This window comes from Fukomys damarensis, unplaced genomic scaffold (genome assembly GCF_012274545.1).
Source record: "Fukomys damarensis isolate Sample0158 unplaced genomic scaffold, DMR_v1.0_HiC HiC_scaffold_37, whole genome shotgun sequence".
NCBI lineage: Eukaryota > Metazoa > Chordata > Mammalia > Rodentia > Bathyergidae > Fukomys > Fukomys damarensis.
The window spans coordinates 43,654,868-43,675,840 of record NW_022900949.1 but is presented as its reverse complement, the minus strand read 5'-3'; the positions used below and the strand labels follow the sequence as shown (position 1 = coordinate 43,675,840).

General features: G+C 46.2%; 2 protein-coding genes across 4 annotated transcripts in view; one reads left to right on the top strand and one right to left on the bottom strand.

Annotated features, from left to right (window-relative positions):
* Positions 1-8,030, bottom strand: part of Alas1 (5'-aminolevulinate synthase 1) — a 14,831-nt gene extending 6,801 nt beyond the window's left edge. Inside the window, exons 1-7 of one of the 3 annotated variants that reach the window (XM_010625427.3) lie at positions 7,875-8,030; positions 6,613-6,842; positions 4,141-4,368; positions 2,772-2,921; positions 2,071-2,293; positions 1,534-1,718; positions 411-590 (exon numbers count right to left, since the gene is read on the bottom strand). In XM_010625427.3, coding sequence (XP_010623729.1) covers positions 411-590; positions 1,534-1,718; positions 2,071-2,293; positions 2,772-2,921; positions 4,141-4,368; positions 6,613-6,811 — 1,165 coding nt within the window. In that variant the 5' untranslated portion in view covers positions 6,812-6,842; positions 7,875-8,030. Of the gene's footprint in view, positions 1-410; positions 591-1,533; positions 1,719-2,070; positions 2,294-2,771; positions 2,922-4,140; positions 4,369-4,952; positions 5,214-6,612; positions 6,843-7,874 lie in introns of those variants that run through there. The other 2 variants (XM_010625428.2, XM_010625429.3) reach the window with 2 other exon arrangements.
* Positions 8,031-8,084: 54 nt separating this feature from the next.
* Poc1a (POC1 centriolar protein A) overlaps positions 8,085-20,973 on the top strand; it is a 106,559-nt gene continuing 93,670 nt past the window's right edge. Inside the window, exon 1 of the mRNA XM_010625423.2 lies at positions 8,085-8,151. Within this exon, the coding sequence (XP_010623725.1) occupies positions 8,146-8,151 (6 nt within the window). The 5' untranslated portion in view covers positions 8,085-8,145. The remainder of the gene's footprint in view (positions 8,152-20,973) is intronic.

The following is a 20,973-nucleotide window of genomic DNA, read 5'->3' as shown; positions in this document are numbered from 1 at the left end:
TTTTTTTTTTTTTTTTTTTTTTTTTTTTTACCCAAAGTATCATTTTTAATGTTAGGAAGAAAACAAATTTCCCCTAATTTCTATATTACCTTGGTAGTCTCACAGAACCTAGTAAAAGTCAAGAGTGGAAAATCCAAACTCACACACACCTATACAATGACTATAGATTACAAATCACATCAGAGAGCAAAAGAAAAATATAACACAAAAAACAAGACACTATACATTAAAACAACAACAACAACAAGACACTATACATTGGGGGAGGCAGGGGGAATGTTATGGATCAAACCCAGAGCTGTGAGCACGCTAAGCATATATTCTACCACTGAGCTACACCCCCGGCCCCAAGACAGTTTAGGTCTCGCTTTTTCATTTCAGATTTTAGACTAGGTTGTGTTTAAACTTACCATCCATGGAGTGGACAGTTTCAAACGCAACAATCTTAGGGACGGAGGGGTCAGATCTTTGCAACAGTTCTCTGAGGTGGCCGACATCATTGTGGCGGAAGATATACTTTGGCACGCGGCTGTTTCTAATCCCTTGGATCATGGAAGCATGGTTCCCGGAATCCGAGTAAATCTCACAACCTAACATGATAAAACGTGCCATTTACTGCCACCTACGTCACAGAAAACTTGTTTTCTAGACAAAGACAGCACACTCTTTCCTGAAAAGGTACTGAAAATGCCCATTAGTAAAAGGAAACCCCTGTACCAGTTTTTGTTCTGGCATAACTAGCTCGTACTTCTCCTTTGAGAAGATTCAAAGGAATAATCCCGTGAAGAGTAGTCAGTCTGCCTTCACATCCAGGTACCTCACTCCAAACTCAATTAAGAGATAACTGAAAATAAGCAAGAGATTTCTCCAAAAGAATTTCTTGGAATACAAAGCACATCTAAGGGAATTAGCTTAAGGATATGGACTTTTTTTGTTTGTCTCAGTCTTGCTACATAACCCAGGCTGGCCTCAAACTCATGATCCTCCTGCCTCAGTCTCCCTAGTGCTGGGATTATGAGTGTGTGTCACCACACCCAGCTCATACCTTTCATGTTTGAATCTTCTTCTTCTTTTTTTTTTTTTTTTTTTTTTTTTTTTTGGTACGGGGGGTTGAACTCAGGACCTTGAGAGCTGGGCATGGTGGCGCATGCCTATAATCCCAGCACTTGGGAGGCTGAGGCAGGAGGATTGTGGGTGAGTTGAGACCAGCCTGGGCTACATAATGAGCTCCAGGTCAGTCTCAACTACAACTACATAGTGAGATGTGAGACCCTATCTCAAAAAAACCAACCCCCCCCCCAAAAAAAAACAAAGAACTCAGGACCTTGTATTTACGAGGCAGGCAGCAGCACCACTGAGCTAAATCCCTGACCATGAATCTTCATTTGTATCATGTTCTACAGTAACTCCTATGGTACAATTAGCACTTCATGTGTAAAGAGGAAATATTCCCAGCTAGGACTGTTACTCTCTCAGTTGAGGGCTTTGGTAAGTCACTGTTATCACTAAGAAACGCATGCCAGGATTCCTTACCTGGCATCATCTTAGCCAAGGTAAAGAGGGTTGAGTCATTGGCCACAAAACACGAGGAAAACAAGAGTGCTGCGTCTTTCCCATGGAGGTCAGCCAGCTCCTTCTCCAGGTCCACATGAAATTTACTAGTTCCAGAAATATTTCTTGTACCACCTGCCCCAGCACCATGTTGTTTCAAAGTCTCCCTGTGGGGATGGGGGGAACGGGGATGGAGAAAGGCAGAGACAGATAAATAAAACTTAAGGTTCTAAACACCATGTGAACTAGTCCTCCCTCCAGGATCCAGGAGACTAAAACTTATGTTGACCCAGCAGCTCTCTCATTATGAAACCTGGGCTTGAAGTTTCATCTGACCGCATCTTCAGAATAGTGGGAGAAACTAAAAAGTAATCTGTAGATATTTTCAAAGGCTAAGAATAGCATTTTTCTGTGCTACACTTTCAGGTGAATATTCCCCCCACAAAAGTTCTAATCTGTATAAATCATTAATGTTTTGCCAAGTAATGCCAGTGGTATTGGAAAACCAGGGATACTTACACAACTGCCCCACACACCCGTGGATGGCGACTCATCCCTAGATAGTCATTACTGCACCAGACTGACACTTGCTTTTTGGTGATGAGGGAGTCCGAATAGTCATCTGCCATGGGGAAAATATGTGCCCTCCGGTTCACAGTTTTAAAAACTCGATAGGTGTGGTCATCTTTTTTCTCATCAATTTTCTTTTCAAAGAAATGATCATATTGAAAAGTGGAAACAGCTAAAAGTCAAACAAAAGACAGTACAGTCTGAAGGTTAAGAAGCACATCTAGGATTTGGTGAAAGATACACCTGAGTTCAAGTCCTATTGTGGCTACTTCATAGCAGGGATATTCTGGGCAAGTGATTTTATGTTCTCATCTTGTAAGGGGTAAACCAGACTGTGCGCTGTCAAGTGTTTGGTACAACACCAAGAATGGAAGTGGCGGATTTGAAAAGAGAGAAAGCTGACCACCAGCACCACTTGTCACAAAGACCAAGAACACCTACTTACTCTAGCAAGGGCATGACTTTCGACTCTGAACTCACCACATGATTTTTTTTATCTGATATACATTTTTTTTGGTACTGGGGATCAAACTCGGGTGCTTGCTCTTGTGAGGCAGGTGGCAGCACCACTGAGCTAAATCCCTGGCCCTCTGATGTAAATATAAGTTATAAACTCTGTCCTACATCAGGCAAATAACAATGTGACTTACACTTTGGCAAGTTATCTTGAAGAAGATGAGATACTCTTTCTGGTCTTTGCTTTCGCATGATGTCCTGGAAATTTTTCAGCAATCCACTTGGATCCTCTCCATCGGTCCTCACACTGATCACACTGGGGTTCACTGAGGTTTGGGCAACCTCTGTAACAAAAGTTGTAACAGGCAAATGGGAGTGATATTCTATACTGAGTTTACAACACTTTTGAGATACACCATCCAGAATAGATTACTACCTAGTTCACAAAAAAGCTGATCAAAACCAAAGTTAGTTTTTTAAGTTTGAATATATTTGTGATACATGATAACAAAGTTAGTTATAACTGAGGTATGAAACATCTTCTAACTTATTTACTGAAATGGCCATCTTTCATGCTGCTTTATTTTTAGGCCTACTAGTTAATCAGCTTTAATGAACATTAAAATCCAGCTGGGAATGTCCGTAATCCCAGCACTCAGGAGGCTGAAGCAAGAGGACTGCCATGAGTTGGAAGCCAGCCTAGGCTACATAGTGAGACCCTGTCTCAAAAAACCAAAAACAGGGCCGAGGATTTAGCTCAGTGGCATGGTGCCTATCATGTAAGAGCAAGGCCCTGAGTTTGAGCCCCGTTACAAAAAAAGAAAAAGTAAGCAAGCAAGAAAGAAAAGAACAATAGTAAATAAATAAATAATTAAGATTTTAAAAATTCAAAATTTTCTAGCTGGTTAGTATGCCATTACTATTCCACCCCTTTTACTACCTGCCCTATTCTCTATATTTTTCATGGAAAACTATTTGGACCATAGGCATATTTATCTTTTCTTTTTTTTTGAGACAAGGTATTTTGTAGTGCACCCTGGCATTCAACTCGTGAGCCTCCTGCAGTCTCCCAAGTGTTGGGATTATGGACATGTACCTCTATGTCTGGCTCACACGTATAATGTCTGCTGGTGAAACTCTGGGGGCTTTGGGGCTCAGCTGGAATTAAGATTGCCATTCAGTGACCATCAGTAGAGCATGCGACTGGGGAGTCTTGGGATCAGCACTTACTGCAGACTTCAGTAGGATCATTATTTCTACCTTTTGTTCTATTAAGTGGTGGGAAAGACCAAAGAACAAAGGACTGTTGGAAGCAGGCAAGACTGGTATTTTGAGACATTAAACAGTTACTTAAAAAGCTGGCCACATCCTACACACCCACCAGAAAGAAAATCCTACATTTTGCAACATAATTCTCTATCTTGAGGACCTTCCTCCTTGTCCCTAAAAGAGGAAGATGTCTACACAAATACAGTCTTAATAATAGCTCACACTTAGAACTGAGGGTGCCAGGAGCCAAAATGACCTCTTCGCTCTTTCTAATGGTCACATCTCATCTGTTACCTTTCCGCACAGCACGTATCTCCTGTACATCCTCCTGAAGCTCCAGACTGGCTTTGCAGAAGACACTGCTGCCCTTCTGGCTCATCTGTGCTGCCAGGAAAGGGCATTTGCTCGCAGTGCCCTGGTTTGTGGCAGGTGAGGGATGACCAGACGGAAGCTGTGTGCTATCTGGAGTCTGCTGGGATCCATCAGGAGTCTGCTGGACAATGGCTTTGGCAGTTTTGTCTTCTGAGGGAGGAAATGGAAAAAAAAAATGAAGCATTAGACCCAGTTGCATGGTACACAAGAAAACCACCAACATTTTTCTTTCATTGCCTCCAAGATAAGCTTTGCATTTATTTTACCTCACAGTCCAGATGCAAGATTATTTTTATTAGGTCTTGCTAATCTGTTTTCTTATCTGCCTCACTGGAAGCAATGCTCCCGTGAAAGGCTCACTGGCACATTCCAGTTACAGCTCAAACACTGAATATTTCTCCTTAGAGATCCGAAAATGTATCCTGTCCTTGTTTTAGACAACCCAGAGCTCTTGAGTTGAATCACTGCCAGTAATTTCTACCTCACATGCACTCAATATATTTTAGGAGAGGAAAACTTTCTAAAGTAATCAAAGTATTCAGATAATTTTTCTCTGTTAATATTTTATAATATTTTAAAAGATATTTTATAACAGATTCTTGATAAACTTGCTTGTTGCTTAACAAAAAACTTTTAGTTTTCTTCTAAACAGACTAAAATTTATGTTACTATCTAATAAGAGTTCAAACTACTGTAAACTAAGGAAAAAATAAGGGTAGATTACATTCACATACCTCACCTACTTTTCTCTAAAGTCATCAAAGGAGGCTGCTGACTTAACACAGCTGGCTGGTAATTATGCTTCTATTTAGAATGATTCCCTTTCTTTTTCAGCAAGTTTGTTCACCTTCCTTTTAGCAAAGTCTTTCTTCATCATTTAGGAATACTTCTGTGAGTCATTGTCTAGTCTTTCCTACAATTTGGATAAGGTATCTCAAAAGTTTTCATTAAAATTTTCTACAAAGGAAAGCCAAAAGTTATTTTGAAGTTAGCCTTTCCTACAATTTGGATAAGGTGTCTCAGAACAGTTTTCATTAAAATTTTCTACAAAGGAAAGCCAAAAGTTATTTTGAAGTTAATTTCATTCATTATAAAAGTCATACATATTTGTTAAATAAATTCTAGAAAAAAGAAAAGAGGCTTGTAATTCAAAACATCACCACTGCAAACATTCTGGTAAAAAAGACAACTCCTGAGAATAAATCCTACAAAAGATTAATTCCTTCCTAAAGAAGAAAAAAAACACTCCTTTCTCACAGGTCCACACCTAGAGAATAAATGTAAGAGACAGTAAAGTGAAACACTCCCTAGGATTAAGTGAAATCTGAAAAACCTCTCCTGGCAGAACCAGACCAAGACTACCTTTACCTCTGGACTATTAAAACCAGAACTTAAAAATTTATACACAAAATATGCTAGGTGAGATGCCTGTAACCCTAGCATTCTAAGAAACTGAGGCAGGAAGAGTCCAAAGTTCAAGCCCAGCTTGTGCAACATGTAAGACCCCGCCTCAAAAAAAAGTGGGGAAAGGGAGGTGTAGCTCAACATGAAAGCCTTGAGTTTAATCCATCCCTAGAACCTCCCCCCCAAATTTAGATATAAAATAGACCCAGGTGTTTAAAAGAAAATCACTAACAAATACTGTACCATGGGATTTTTTCACTAGGTAGTTCAGGCTGGACTTGAACTCACTATGTGGCCCAGACTGGCCTTGAACTCACAGTAATCCTCCTGCCTCAGCCTCCTGAGTGCTGGGATTACAGGCAGGCAGTACCACACCTGGCAGGATTCCACTTTCATGAAGTTCTTAGAGCAGTCAAAATGATAGCAAAATGGTGGTTGCCAGGGGGTGGGGGAGGGAGAACGGGAGTTAATGTTTAAAAGGCACAGAATTTTAGACTGGGAAGATGAAGACACTTCTATAGATGGATGGTAGTAATCATTGTACAACATGTGCTCAATACAACTGAACTGTACACTTAAGTGGTTAAAATGGTTAATTATATATTTTATGCATTTTGCAACAAAGAAAGTCTTGAAAAAAAAATCACCTTTTAGAGGTTTGAGACTTTGAAGGCCAAGATTAAAATCAAAGACCAATTATTTACTGAAAGGTTGGAACAGAATATTCCAAATGAATACTTGCATGAGGCTCTAAAGAAACAGGCACTCCAGAAACCTGGAATGTGAAACACTGGCCACATTTCACCTTAAAAGCCAGGAACACTACAAGTGCCCACCCAAAGGGTTAAGGTGATAATGACAGGAATTAATTGGCACACAGATCTGAGCTCTCCCCCAGGGGGGCCTTCTCTACCACCAAGGCCTGGAATTGGTTCTCGTGTAGTAGGGAGAATACACATCGCCACCTGCACCTTAGCTGCTGACACTTACTCTCACTGGCCGGAGGGGTTTCTCTGATCTGCTGGCAGTGTACTGCTGAAGTGGTCAGAGCCCGAGGGGCTGGCTTGGCCCCAACTTCCATCATCTTGGGGCAGTTCTGGGCATAGAACAACAGAGATTTGCCTGCCTTCTGCAGAAAGGCCTGCGGGACACGAGATAAGAAGGGGCAGCGGCGAACAACAGTCTCCATGTTCAGGAAGAGTACGGCTCCTGTAGAAAGACTGATGAAGAGTGACATCAGCACTTGTTAATACTCTGGCAAATACAGTACCACACCGCAAGGTTACCGGGTTCAGGTGTCATCATCGGTTTATACCAAGAGTCCTTCACTCAACAACATCACTGATGCAGGACTCAAAAATGAAGTGGTGACCACACTGCCCAGGTCACCAGCTTATTTTTTATTCTCCAGCTCTTTGGAAAAATACTCAAAAAGTAACTTCACCAAACACAGAAATACAACTAATAGGTGGAGGCAGGCCTGATGGCACACACCTGTAACCCTAGCATTTGGGAGGCTAAGGCAGGAGGATCACTGAGTTTGAGGTCATCCTGGACTACACAGTGAGTTCAAGGCCTGCCTGAACTACATAGCAAGGCTCTGTCTCAAAAACAAACAACAAAAACAAACAAAATAAACAACATATAAACAACAACAAAATAACAGAGGGTGGAAAGATGAGGAACAAGTCAGGAACAGGTTCAGGAGGCTTCCTGAGGGAGATGCAATGTGCAGATAAGACATCCTAACCCTCACCAGGTGGAGAAGTAAGGCTAGGGAAGAAGCCAGTCACTTCAGGCAGGGAGGATTCCTAGGGATCCTGGCCTTCTCCGGGTCCCCAAGCTCCAAACCTGAGGAAGGCATCCAGCCAAGCTCTGAGTCCGAAGCAGGGACCCCTCCCCGCCACCGTCATGCCCGTACAGCTGCGGAGCTTAGAGAACGCCAGGAGCAGGGACGAGGGTTAGGCACGTGAGAGAATCCAGTCTGGTGGAAGGAATCCCGGGGAGTAGGGTCAGAAGGTACCGGAGTCAAGGGCTCGAGATAATGGGCAGGGTACGAGAAAGGAATTCTAAAGCAGCCAAGTCAAAGAAGGGAAGCGGAGGCATTAATTAGGCAAAAGGCCTGGAAGATGAAGGCTGGCCAAGGCGCAGGTGAAGGGCGGTGGGGGATGGGGTCTCAGTGGCCAGGGAAGCGGGGCCGGGGTTGGACGGACTCCCGGGAGCTCCTGATGCCGGCAAGCGACGGCTCTCACCTGAGTGGGGCTCTCGGCGGAGGCGGGGTCGGCGGTGAGTGCTCAAACGGAGAAGTCCAAACTAACCGTTGCCCTTGTCCGCAAAGTTTCAGGCCGCGACCCTGCCACTTTAATATACCGCTGGAGCGACCGCTGCGCAAGCGCAGTAGGCGGGCCTTTCTCTGCGCAGGCGCCGTGTCGCGCCAGATACTGGCGGGGCGGAGTGGAGACCTGCTGCGTGTGCTTGACGTCAGCTGGGGACCCCCTACGACCACACTCGCCTTCCTGGAGAATGAGGGTACGGCGCGGCGTGGCAGAGGCTCGCTTTCCAGACCTCGTCCTGTACTTCCTGCTGCCTCCCTACTCACTGCGTTAGAACCCTGCGTTTCACTGTTGGACATGAAAGGTCAAGGTCAGAGGCCAAGTGCCTCTAGGGCCAACTGAGGGCCCTGTTTTTACCAGTGAAAATGTATGTCTAGGATATGACAGAAGGGCCCTGGGCTAGGATCTTTGGTAGGTTGCACCCCACTGGGGGCCCAGAGGAAGTGCTTCGGGATTCAAGGAGGCAGTGGTGGTGAGGGTTCCGCATGACTGGAGGGAAGGAGTTAAAATTGGAAAGGAAGAAGCAGAAACTGGAGACCCAGCGGAGGATCTTCCTGACCCAGGATAATGAAATGATTCAGAGAGGAGACAGAGGAGTAAGGCTGGATGGAACTTGCTTCATAGCTCTGAGTATCTGCTGGAGGCAGGTAGGGTGGAGTTGGTGCAGGGTCAACACATATCAGGTATTATTCTTACTTTCCGTTGAGCAGTGTTCGAAATCCTTCTTTCCCACTCTGGGCACCAGCTGGATGGTTTAAGACTCCATTCCAGTGTTTAGAGCTGGGCCATGCCTCCAGTGAGCCTCTTTGAGACCCATTCTGAAGGAGAGGGCTTGGCAGATCCTTCTCAGGAATGCCAATAAGGACGCCTTTCCCAGTGTGGACCATATTGGTCTAGGCAGGATATGTGCCAGGTCGGAGCTGTACTTGTCCACTAGGGGAAAGGACCATTATGGTGCACCTTCCCTAACTGGGCACAAAGTCCAGAGCAGTGGCTGCCAGGGTGTGTTCAGGTACTTCCCAGTTCCCTCGCTCTCAGCCCTAGCCAGTTGCAAGGCTGACAAGGTGAGTCAGGTAGGTGCAGAGGAGTCTCCTGGGTCCCAAGTGGCACTGGGACCAGTCCAGGATGAGGGCCCTGGTCTGGAGTCCCAGACCCACCTCTGCCCAATCCCACTAATAGTCCTGGGCACAGGAGGGAATAGAGGTCAGCACTTGGCTTCAGACAGCTTCAAGTGGGGACAAGATAAGGATGGTGTTGATGGCTCTGTTCTGCTCTGGGTCTTGCTGTCCTTAGCTGGGCAGTGGGATAGTAATCCTTGTTCTGCCTGCCTCACAGGGCTATTTGGGCTATGAGCAGCAAAGTCGAAGCAGAAAGAACTGAATGTTGCAGCAGACCTGAATCTCCCTTGGCTGTGGCCATGGGCAATCCTCCTCATTTGTACAGCTCTCTCAGGTCTGCCACTTACGGTTGGCAGAAGGACCAGGAGAAGTCATGGATTGCACAGGCTCATTGTTTAAACCAACAATCTCCAGCCCTCTGGGAGTTTTCCTGTTTAACACAGAGAAAGGCTGGGAACAGGCAGCCTCACAAGGGAAGTGAAATAGAATGTTGTAAACAGTTCCTTATGCTTTACTCCATCAGGAAGGAGAGGGACCCCAGCCACCAGGAAGGCATCCAAAAAAGAAACAGGCACTGGCTGGAAGGACAGGTCTATACTAAGGCCTAGATTGAGAGAGGCCCAGGCCTGGGAGTGGGGGTTGAGTCAGCCTGAGTAGCTAGGCTCCATGGTTACAGCCAGGAGGTGGGGCAGGTCGGGTCAAAGAGGCCCTAATTGAGACACAGGGCTGCCCAGGGCCCAGACTCAACCACTGGAATACTGCTCAAAATGCAGAGCCCTATCCCATGTGGCTTTGATCCTGGTCCAGGAATCTGCATTCTAACCAGGCCACTCTTCTGGTGCTGTGTGGGTAGGGTGTCTTGGGGCCTCTTGTTGGGATAACCTTCATTGGCTAAGAAACCTTGAAAGTAAGGTTAAAGCATGAGTTCTAATCCTATCTGTGCTATATTCTGTCCCTGAGATCTTGAGCAAATTACCCCAGCCTTAAGCTTTGGTTCTGGTATCTGTGAAGCAGAAGTTACCTTTCCTGCTTAGGGGCTGAGAAGGGGTGGGCCCTATTCTTGACCGGTTGCAATCCCTAACTCTCCTTCCTGTCTCCTTCCTTTTCCCCCTGCCCCTCTGAGGCTCCCTTTCCTCTCCTCTGCCTCTTCAGTAGGAATACATCTTACATCTCCTCCATCCCTTGGTAAGGGAGCCCAAGCTGCTGCATTCAGCAAGGTCAGCTTTCATTCTGCTCCCAATACTGGAGCTATTCCTCTCACACACCCAGGCTGCATCTCTGTCAGGGGCTCCTGCACAAAGAACCCTTCTGGTGGTCAAGGCAGAAGGAAAATGGCAATCCTGCTCTGGAATCCCTCCTTCCCATTTTAGACCCCAGGGGCTGTTTTAGCACTGAGGGTCAAGTAGCTCAGTTTGAGCAAGCTTACTGCTTTTTCTGGGCCTCAGTTTTCTCATTGGTCAGCCAGACCAAAAAAAAAAAAATCCTGAGTCTTCCCCTCAAAGAGACTTCACTGGAAATGAAACAGCTTTGAAGACAAACAAAACATCCAATCTGGACTGAGGGTGTAGCTTAGTGGTAGAGCATTTAGCATGTGTGAGGCCTTGGGTTTGACTCCATTACAGTGGCTCCTTGGTACTCATCATTAATTTCCTTAGGAGGCACAAGTACCAAACAAATTGTTTTGACTGGAAAAGGTAGGAGCCAGGAGGCTGTCAACACCAAGTTCTAGCTTGCATGTTGAGTACCAAAACAAACAGTGAATACTAAGACAAAATTTTTGCATCAAAAAATACATCGTAGCTTGGTATAGTGGTGCACACCTGTCATCCCTAGCACTCAGGAGGCTGAAGCAGGAGGATCACCACGGGTTTGAGGCCAGCCTGGACTATATGGTGAGTTCAAGGCCAGCCTAAACTATATAGCAAGACCTTTTTTGGAAAAAACAAGACAAATCTCAAAAAATTTAGCCCCCCCCCCATTTAAAGACTCAGCCAAAAAAAATGGGCATTTAAAATGAATAGACACTTCTCAGATGAAGACATACAAATGGCCAATAAATACATGAAAAAAGCTCAGCATTGCTTGCCATTTGAGAAATGCAAATTAAAACAACACTGAGATTCCATCTCACTCCAGGAAGAATGACTATCATTAAGAAATCAATAACAAAGGCTGGTGAGGCTGTGGGGAGGGGTGAGAGAAGCCCCTCTCCATTGTTTGTGGGAGTGTAAACTGGACAACTACTGTGGAGATCAGTATTCAGTTTCCTCAAAAAACTAAAAATAGAAATTCCACTTGACCCAAGTATTCCCCTTCTAGGTATTGTCCCAAGAGAGTTAAAGATATCATGCCACAGTGATGCATACATACCCATGTTTATAGCAGCACAATCCATAATAGCTAAATCTTGGAAATAGCCCATATGCCCATCAACAGATGAATGGAAAAAATAGATGTGGTATTTATACACAGTGGAGTACTAATGAACCATAAAGGATAAATATGTCATTTGTAGAAAAATGGATACATCTTGAGATGATAATGTTAAAAGAATGAAATAAGACAGTTAATTAAATATAATGGTTTCTCATATATGAAAAACTTCATATATAAATAAAGCACAAAATAATAGGAAAAAAGGGAGAGAGGAAAAAGTTATTGTAATCTAGCATAGACAATGTATCTAGAGCTGGGGATTTAGCTCAGCGGTTCGGTGTCCTGCCTTGCAAGCAATAGGACCCGAGTTCGATCCCTGGTACCACAAAACAAAAACAAAAAGACAATGTATCTAGGTGTACCTTGATCTAGTATAAATGTTTTATATGTTTTTTGGCCTATTAGTCTAGTTGTTAATCTGTATGCATGATAATTTTATAAGGACTTATAAATAAATAAATCTGATACTAGCAGAAGTGGAGGGGAGGGAAGGAGGAAAAAAAAGAATTAAGATATATTATGTATGCCTGTAATCCCAGGGTTGGGAAGCTGAAGCAGGAGGATTACCAGTAAGTAGTTCAAGGCCAGCCTGAGCTACATATTGAGTTCAAGGCCAACCCGAACTATGTAGCGGGACCCTGTCTTAAAAAAAAAAAGAAAAGAAAAAGATGTATTATGTATATGTACCCATTCCGCACAATGAATGTTATCATTATGTACTACAAACATATATTAATAAAAAAATTTTAAAGACCAAAAAAGTCAACTGATAAGTTTAATGAGTTTCAAAGCAGTTGACTACCAAGGTATGCGTACTATAAAAACAAAACTCTAGTTTGTGCTGCTGATACTTGGTGTGGCCTTAGACTAGGGGTTCTCTGAACTGGCAGGTGTCTTGTACAGTGATGGGTGAGGTGGCTTAGCTAGAGAAGCTACAAACAGTGCAACTCTGCCCTGGGGGGGTGGGTGTTACAATGACAGGGCCCAGGAACCACTACATGAGATGGAACTGGAGAGGGCAGGGCAGGAGGGTTCTAAACCCCTAGCACCTGTCTTATCTAGGTTTGTCTTAGCCTGGTTTGTCTTTGGGATACTCTCAGGCTCTGGCTAACCTGGGACAGCCAAGGAAGGGCAGCACCAGTGTATGAGAAGCCTGTTATGGAGCAAGGGTGGGCCTTGGTTGGTGAAGTGAGAATGGAGCTGGAGTGGAGCCGAGCTGTTAAAACACTTCAGGAGGCAGATTTGGACTGGGGCTCACAGGGAAGTGTACTGTCTCCTGGAGAGCCCCAGAGGACCCCTTAATCCAGCCCAGCACCCACAAACTGTGGCCCAGGCATGCTTTTTTTTTTTGGCCTACACTGTGCTTATTTTTGTAGTAATTAAATGCTTTATTTTTTTTAAACAATCTACATGGCCCACCCTTCCTTTCCCTCTCTCCCTCCCCCCTCTTTATTTTTAAACAATCTAAATGCCTGCCTGCCTGCCTGTCTGTCTTCCTTTCTTTCCTTCCTTCCTTCCTTCTTTCCTTCTGTGGTGCTGGGGATGGAACCTAGGCAATTGGTAGGCAGCTGCTCTGCCGTGGAGCTACCCTTCCAGTCATTATTTTTTTAAAAACAATGCCTCCACTCTGTGTAGGTCTCAATCAGAGTAAGCCATATTCCCCTCCATGTCAAGCACCAACTGTCTGTGATTGTTCAATCTCTCTCTCTCTCTTTTTTTTTTTTTTTTTTTTTTTTTTTTGGTACCAGGAATCAAACTCAGGGACCTTGCACTTACAAGGCAGGCGGCAGAATCACTGAGCCAAATTCCCGGCCCCTGTGATTGTCCAATTTTAAATATGTTAGAAAACATCATGACTACTGAGGTTTTAGTAAATAATCATGCCATGACATGGTGCCAGAGCAGTGCAATGGCAGAAAAGCTGCACTTATTTTAAAATTTGAATTAGTTGTTAATATTTAACGATCAGGAGATTTCTCATAGCTTTTAACAAGACCCTGTCTTAAAGTAAAAAAATAAAAAAGGCTGGGGAGCTTAATGCAAAGCTTAATGCAAAGGGACTAAGTACATTCCCCCATTACAACCCTCCAAAACCAAACAAAACAAAAGTGACCCAGGCAAGATATTCTTTCTTCAATTGCCCATCCCCGGGGCAATATCCCAGCCCTGAGGATATCTGTGTGTGTCCCCAGCCTTAAGCAGTTTAGAACAGGGGAGGTCCCAGAGAGAGAAGACTTGCAAGTAACATTTGGACTGCAGTGGGACCCAGGTGTTCTGCTTTCTAGACCCACCCACTGGGTACACAATCTCTGAAGCAGTTCTGGGCAGGGAGTGGGGGAAGGATTAGGGTAGCTGTGAGGAGCTCTCTAGAAAGGACTGGCCTTTCCAGGGGTGGCTTGCCTGGTGCTTGGCCTCATGCCTCAGCCCTGCTTGTGTGAAAGGCCACAACAGGATCCTTTGAGATGATGGGCTACAGGCAGGAATCGCAGCAGGCTGGGTACTCTCTCTGACCAGATGATGGGTGCGCAGTGTGGGAGCCTCCTCTTGCGTCCAGACATCAAGAGAAGAGCTGTTGAAGGCCATAACAACACGGCTATGGGCTCTGACTAGAGAATGATGTGAAGGGATTGCAGGCCAGAACTGAGATCTGGTGTCAAAGAGATGCCACCTGGAACAGAGCAGCCAGGCGAGGAATCTCAGCAAAGACTATGGGGATCTGGAGTGGAAGAAGAGGGTGGAAGAGGAGTCAGAGTCTGGAGCCGAGAAAGAGGAGGGTGTATGGCAGACAGCCAGGCGATCAGGTTCCCAACCAGCTGCTACCAGAATCATGCCACTGCCAGCAATGAGATTATCTTCCAATACAGGAGTTTCATTTCTCTCTAGCCCTGTAGGCATTTAAGGCCTACCTAGCACTCTTTATTTTGTGTGTGTGTGTGTGTGTGTGTGTGTGTGTGTGTGTGTGTGTGTGTGTTTTGTTTTTTTACTGGGGATTGAACGGGGATTGAACTCGGGACCTTGCGCTTGCAAGGCAGGCAGCAGGACCACTGAGCTAGATCCCCAGCCCCTTAGCACCCTTTGGTCTGGAGGAGGGGGAGCTGGAACAGTGGGAGAAAGGGAGAGAGTGCAGCTCAGTAGAGGAGTAGTGCACGTGAGCACGGCCAATAAGGAGAAGGCCAGGGAGGATGGTAATGCAGTTAACAAGTATGGTGGTATCAGCAGCTGTTTTCTGACCTGGTGCTGTTACTTTGCACAGAGTATATCCTCAGGTGCCCCTTGAAGTAAATGGATAAGCCCGTTCACTGATTGGCCCATACATGGGACAGAAGCTCAGAATGGTCAAGTACTTGTCCAAGGTCACACAGCCAACCAACAAGCAGAAAGCATGGCTGACTTTCTGGCTTCTGCCTTTTGGTTTAGTCCTCCACTCCAGGGAGTTTGAGGGAGGTGGGAGGGATAAGGGTACAGCTGCACTGAAGGCCTTAGGTCTTAGCAGAGGTGTTTCCAACTCTGGGTGTGAGTTCCAGTTTGAATGCCCAACTAAGAAAGCTGACCATAGCTTCAGGCCAGTTACCAGATAGCCTGACTTAGAAGTTGCTTATTTCTGGGAACCTCTAGGTAGCCATGGCTTCAGAAAACAGTACTCCTTCTAGATCCTGTACACTTGGGGACATTGTCCACTTTCTATCTCCCACCTCTGGTCAGGGCCCTGGGCCAGGCAGAACTGCACCAGGGCTTGCAGTTTGGTAGAGATTGCTTCTCTGTCCTCTTCTTCAACCTCCTCAGGGGCCCTGGAAGCAGAAAGGGTTTTCTGTCCTACACTCCAGAACTTGTCTACCATCACAGGGAGCAGGGCCCCAGTACTCCTGCTTCCTCTCACAGGCCTGACACCATTCTATACCTTCTTGGTTGAAGGAACAACAGTCACCACCTGATTGAGGGCTGTCTCTGTACGGACCAGTCAAATGGAACCCGGGTTTTCAGAGTTTGCCCTCGTCGCCTCCAGCCTCCAGCAGCCTGCAAGGCCACCCTGGGAGTGATACTTTCTGTGATGGCTAAATGCTGCTTGTGACCTTGGCTTGACAATGGGCTCCATAGTTTACTTAAACACTAGTCCAGATGTGCTTTGAAGAGATTTGGTACTCGTGGCTACCATCTGAAAACAGTTTTTACTGGGTAATATGGATAGGTCTCATTCAATCACCTAATGGCTGTACGAGCAAAGACTGTTTTCCAGAGATGGTCTTCTGCTATGAGCTATAACGAAAAAGTCCTGCCATTGCGTCCAACCTGCCCACCTGCCTACAGACTTCATGCTTACATCCCTCTGTCCCCCCATGTCTCCCCTAAGAACCCTAATACTTCACACGTATAAGGCTGATGTGAGGCCTCCGTGGGACACTGCCTTGCTAGAGTCACCTGTATCTGCAAACAGCAGGAAGGTAGTGTTAGTTCTTGGCTACAGATGAAGTGAGACTTAGAAAAATGACTTTTCCAAAGCTTCAGAGAAGAGTTGGGATTTGAATCAGGCCTGTGTTTTCAAAGTCAAACCTCAGTCATAGAGTCCTTTGTCAAAACTCTTGCAAGGTAGCTGTTTTGGTTCAGTTGAAGCCCATAGCCTGGTTGGAGAAGTCAGACTAGAGGCATGTTGGCCTCCATGGGTACTGAGTTAATAATAGGTCCTTGTGCAATACAAGCTGTGTTGGGACATGCTGACGTTTATCCAATTTAGAATTGTCATGGCCCTGATGCAGCCTTGGAGTTGTGAGTAAAATCATCAAGGGGCTGATAGCTAAGTGATGATCCCTCTCCTTGGAGAAGTCAGCCTGCCCCCTACCCTGCAATTCTAATGAGCTAAGCCCTTTGAAGCACTGACTCGGGATTGGCTTTGCAGAGGCCCACAGGAACCTGGGATTCCCCCAGGCCACTGGAGGACATGCAGGAGTGGCAGCAAGGAGGAGCTGGAAGTCCATAGTCTTCTGAGCTCTCAGAAATCACGGAGTCTGGTATAGCTGATGGAAAGGGGGCAGTTGGCCCAACTAAGGGGACCTTGAGAGCCAGCCAAGAGATGGGCCTTGAGAAAACAACTCTGAAGCCTTGGAACTCAACCCTGGGCCTCACACAGGGTGACTGTGCCAGACCTAGCCTGGGGACCACAGGAGTGGAAGCCCACGTTTGCTCAACTTCCAGAGACTGTCTAGCTTGATGCAGTGCCCTGGTTGTGACACCAGCTTAGTGCTTCCTCTAGTAACAGCTAACAGACCACGTAGCCCCAGGTTCCTCTTTGCTGAACCACCCACACTGGAGTCCGTTGGGACTGTTTCTTCATAATTCTGGGGGTTTGGGGCAGGTCAGCAGGCTGGCAGTCCACAGGAGGTGTTCAGGGAGCATGTGATGGATGCATGAATGAATGGGGTGGGTATTAAGTGAGGACTACCTGTGGACTATGTGTGAATGAGTATAGAAGAGTAAGTCCCCAGGCCCCAAAGACAGGGCAGTTTGTGGGCAGGCTGTGTTAGCAAAGAGGTAAATGAGGACTGCTGGAAGCTGATAATGGTTAGCAAGGAGCATGGAGAGGAGCAGGAGGACCTGCATGAGGTTATTTTCTGGGCGTCCAGTATTTTAGGTAGCTTCAGAAACATGCCCTGGGAAGGCATATAAGCACTTGAATCCTGCCACACAGCCAGCACATGACCATTCATGCACTTAGCAGCTCACATGAGCCCTCCAAGGTGTCTGTACCATCATCCTCAACTCCTCCCTCTGTGCTTACTCTGGGATAGGCCACCTCTGATCTAGAGACTGATCTGCAGACCTCATACACATGTGTTTGAGCATGTGTGTAGCCAGGGGTTAACTGAAACCTCTTGGAGCTAAGATTTGTTGGATAGTCTACAGAGCAGGTGGCAGACAGTCATCTCAGACTCTAACACCCACTCTGGGTCCTTGACTGGCCAGAAAATAAAAAGATGCATGTGGTTTTGCACCAGAACCAGAAAGGATCTCACTTTTTTTTTTGAGAGAGACAGGGTCTCACTGTGTAGTTAAGACTGACCTGGAACTCACTATATATCCCAGGCTGGTCTCAAACTCATAGGGATCCTCCTGCCTCAGCCTCCCAAGTGCTGGGATTACAGGCATGCACCACCATGCCCAGCAGGGTCTCACTTTTATATTTGGAATCTCTCTCTCCCTCTCCCCCCCATATATATTTTTAAATTATTTTTTTAAACAGAGATTGAACTCAGTACCTTGTGCTGGTGAGGCACGCATGGTGCCATGGAGCTAAATCCCCAGCCCTAGCCCTGTATATTTTCTAACTACATCTAGAAGATAGTTTTTCCAAATCCTGCCTATGTCCTAGCAGACAGAAGACTGCTGGCCACTCTGAAGTGAGAATTCCTTGGGGCCAAGTTTCAGCCAGGGTATCCTGCTTGCCACATTCATAGGTGCACACACTGGCTCTCTCTCAAAATATACACAGTCCCATTGCCTAAAGTCACAAATGCCCACCCCACACAGTCACATGCTCAGCCCTCTGATCATGGTGACAGCCACTTAAACACCGAAAGCCACAGATAGGTATAAATTCTCATTGCTACAGGGAATACACAAATACAGCTACATGTGTCCCAGAGTTGTGAGACTATCACACATGGACAGCCACAGTGTGCTATGGTTGGGACATCATCACACATGGTAACCCATGCTCATGGGCTGAGCTGTGCAGGATTAGACTGTGCAGGGTTGTCACACTGCTTCATTCTTCACTCCTAGCTCCCGCACCTTCTCCAAGGGCTGCCAAGATCCCTGGGATGCAGCATCAGGGTCCCTTTCTCCTCCTGCACTCCCCACAGATCAATGACATCATCCCTCCCCTCTGCTGTCCTTCTATGTGGCCACCCTGTTCAAGGCTGTCCTGAAGGCCCTGAACACCCTGTGGAAATTTCCAGACTCACCAGAGTGAGAACCAGCGACACTCAAATCAGGTGTCTGACCAGAGCAGCCCCTTGTCCTTTCTAGGACTCAGTCTCTCCATCTATCAATAAAGGCATGGACCTGGTAGTTCCAGGTGTCTTCTAATACCTGTGACAAGGACAGCTCTGATTCTGTTCCCATTGAGCATTTCCTGGGCCATCTGGCTCCTAAGTCTCTGCTTAAACTTCACTACTGGAAGACTTGCTGATGACTGGATCTGATCTACAGTGAGGGGAGGTGGCCACCTCCTGAGGCGTCAGAGGCCTGTGCATGATGCTCTGCAGGAGCTGGAGGAATGGCTCCCCACCCTGGAGGCAGGGGCCGGCCGCCGCCACCGAAAGCCTTCCATAAATAAACTGTCATATGGGCCCAAAGGATGGTTTGGGGGCAAAAAACAATTTTTTAAAAAAGCTTCTAGAGAAGCTGTCCTGTGACTTGATTGCGAACTCAGGGGACAGGCACTCTGAGCACTGCAGGTGATCATTGTTCTGGGAAGGCCCAGATGGCAGCTCTCCCTCACATCATCTTATTCCTGGATTGTCCCAAACTCTTGGGCTCCCAGGGCAGCACAGGGAGTCAGCATACGTGTGCCTGGGGCTATAACGAAGCCTCACAGAGTCTGGAGAGAGGTCAGTCAGTTTATAAATCACCCAAGTCTAATCTGGGCTATCGTGGAGATATTTGGGCATTTTTCAAAGGGAAATTGTGGAGTGATCAGTCACTCTGTACCTGGTACAGAGAGCCAGAGAAAATAAACCAAAATACATTAAATTGGCATTTTTCCATGTGACTAAATGCTTATAGAGTGTTCTTGTGTGTTTCCAGTTGTTAGGAAAGCATATTATATAACTCACCTGGGCTGTACAAAGGTGAACCGGTTTTATTTTTGTGGGTTTTGGCAAGATATTTGAAGAGATTGTGTGTCAGCAGTGGCCATGGGTAGAGAAGCCACTTAAAGGTGCCTCATTTCCCACAAACACCTGACCGCAGGACCTGTTCTCAGAGCGTCTGGTGGGGTCTGGTGAACTCAGAGTTCCCCAGGAGCCTGGGAACATAGATCATTTATAGAGCACTCACCCACCCGTGGAGGTGCTGGTTTTAATTCTCAGTATCAAACCAAACAAAACCTAAGTAAATAAATAATAAAATAAAACCAACAACAAAAATCAAACAAAACCCAGAAGCACTCAAACTGCTGAGTCATCCAGGCAATCCTTGGAGGACTCTTCTGTGTTCCTCCCACCCCTTCCTAATTCATCAGGGGCCCGGGTAACCATGTTGAACAACTTTTCTGGTGTTGCCACTGACCACACTGAAAACCACTGATCTTCTATCAGAGCAGTCAAAACGATCATTCTAAACCCTAAACTGCATGGAGTTCCTCCTGTGCTCATAGCCCTCTTATGATTCCCTTCTAGAAGCTGAGTCCTCACAGGACTGTGCAAAGCCCACCTTGTTGATAGCCCTCCAACACATTTTTCAGGCCCTAAAATCTACCCAGTAAATCCCAACATTGGGCCTGTGCTTTTGCTGTCCCTTCTGTTTAAAACGCAGCCTCTTTCCCCCACCATCTCTCTACTCCCTTCCTGTCCTTGCATCCTTGGTCTCCCAAGAGCTCCTTCCTGACCTCCATAGCTTTTTCTACCCCCCTCCCTCCTCTTCCCCAGCTTGTGCCTAGCCTCCCTCTGCCCATCTGAACCTTATTATCTCCCTAAACTCTTGCCTTCAGGAGGCAAGGGCTATGCAAGGGTACATGGCTTCATCCCTGGTACTGAGTGCAAGCCTTGGCACCTGGGATGGGGATAATGGAGGTGCTGATAAATTTGTGGAGCATGGAGCAGCCTGGGGGTCTCAGCAAGGCTGAAGCTCAAGCCTCTAGGCCCAGCCAGGTCTGATCAGAGCGGGGCATCACACAGAAGGAAGCAGAGGGGAACTTTCAGGTCTCAGGCCAGGTCTGATGTCCTCAGAGGGCATAGGGAGGGAGTAGAGACTCATCTGTATCCTGTCCCTGAAGCACGCAATGTTCTTGACTCAGTGCCCAGGGGTCATGGCAGTACTAATAAACTCAGCTCACCTAGCTCCCCACAGTGACCCGATGAGCTAACAGGGTGTTCTGTAGCAGAAACCAGAAAGTTCACTGGGCATGGTGGCATGGACATGTCTAATCTCAGGTACTCAGGAGTCTGACACACAGGGAATCAAAAGTTTAAGGGCAGAGCCAGGCGTGGTGGTGCACACCTGTAATGCCATCATTTGGGAGGCTGAGGCAGGAGGACCACCATGAGTTCAAGATCAGTTTGGGCTACATGATGAGTTCAAAGGCAGTCTAAAATATATAGTAAGACCCTGTCTCAAACAAACAAAAAAATTTGAGGCCAGCCTAGGCAACTTTTTTTTTTGAGACAGGGTCTCACTATGTAGTTGAGACTGACCTGGAACTCACTATGTAGCCCAGGCTGGTCTTGAACTCACAGCGATCCTCCTGCCTC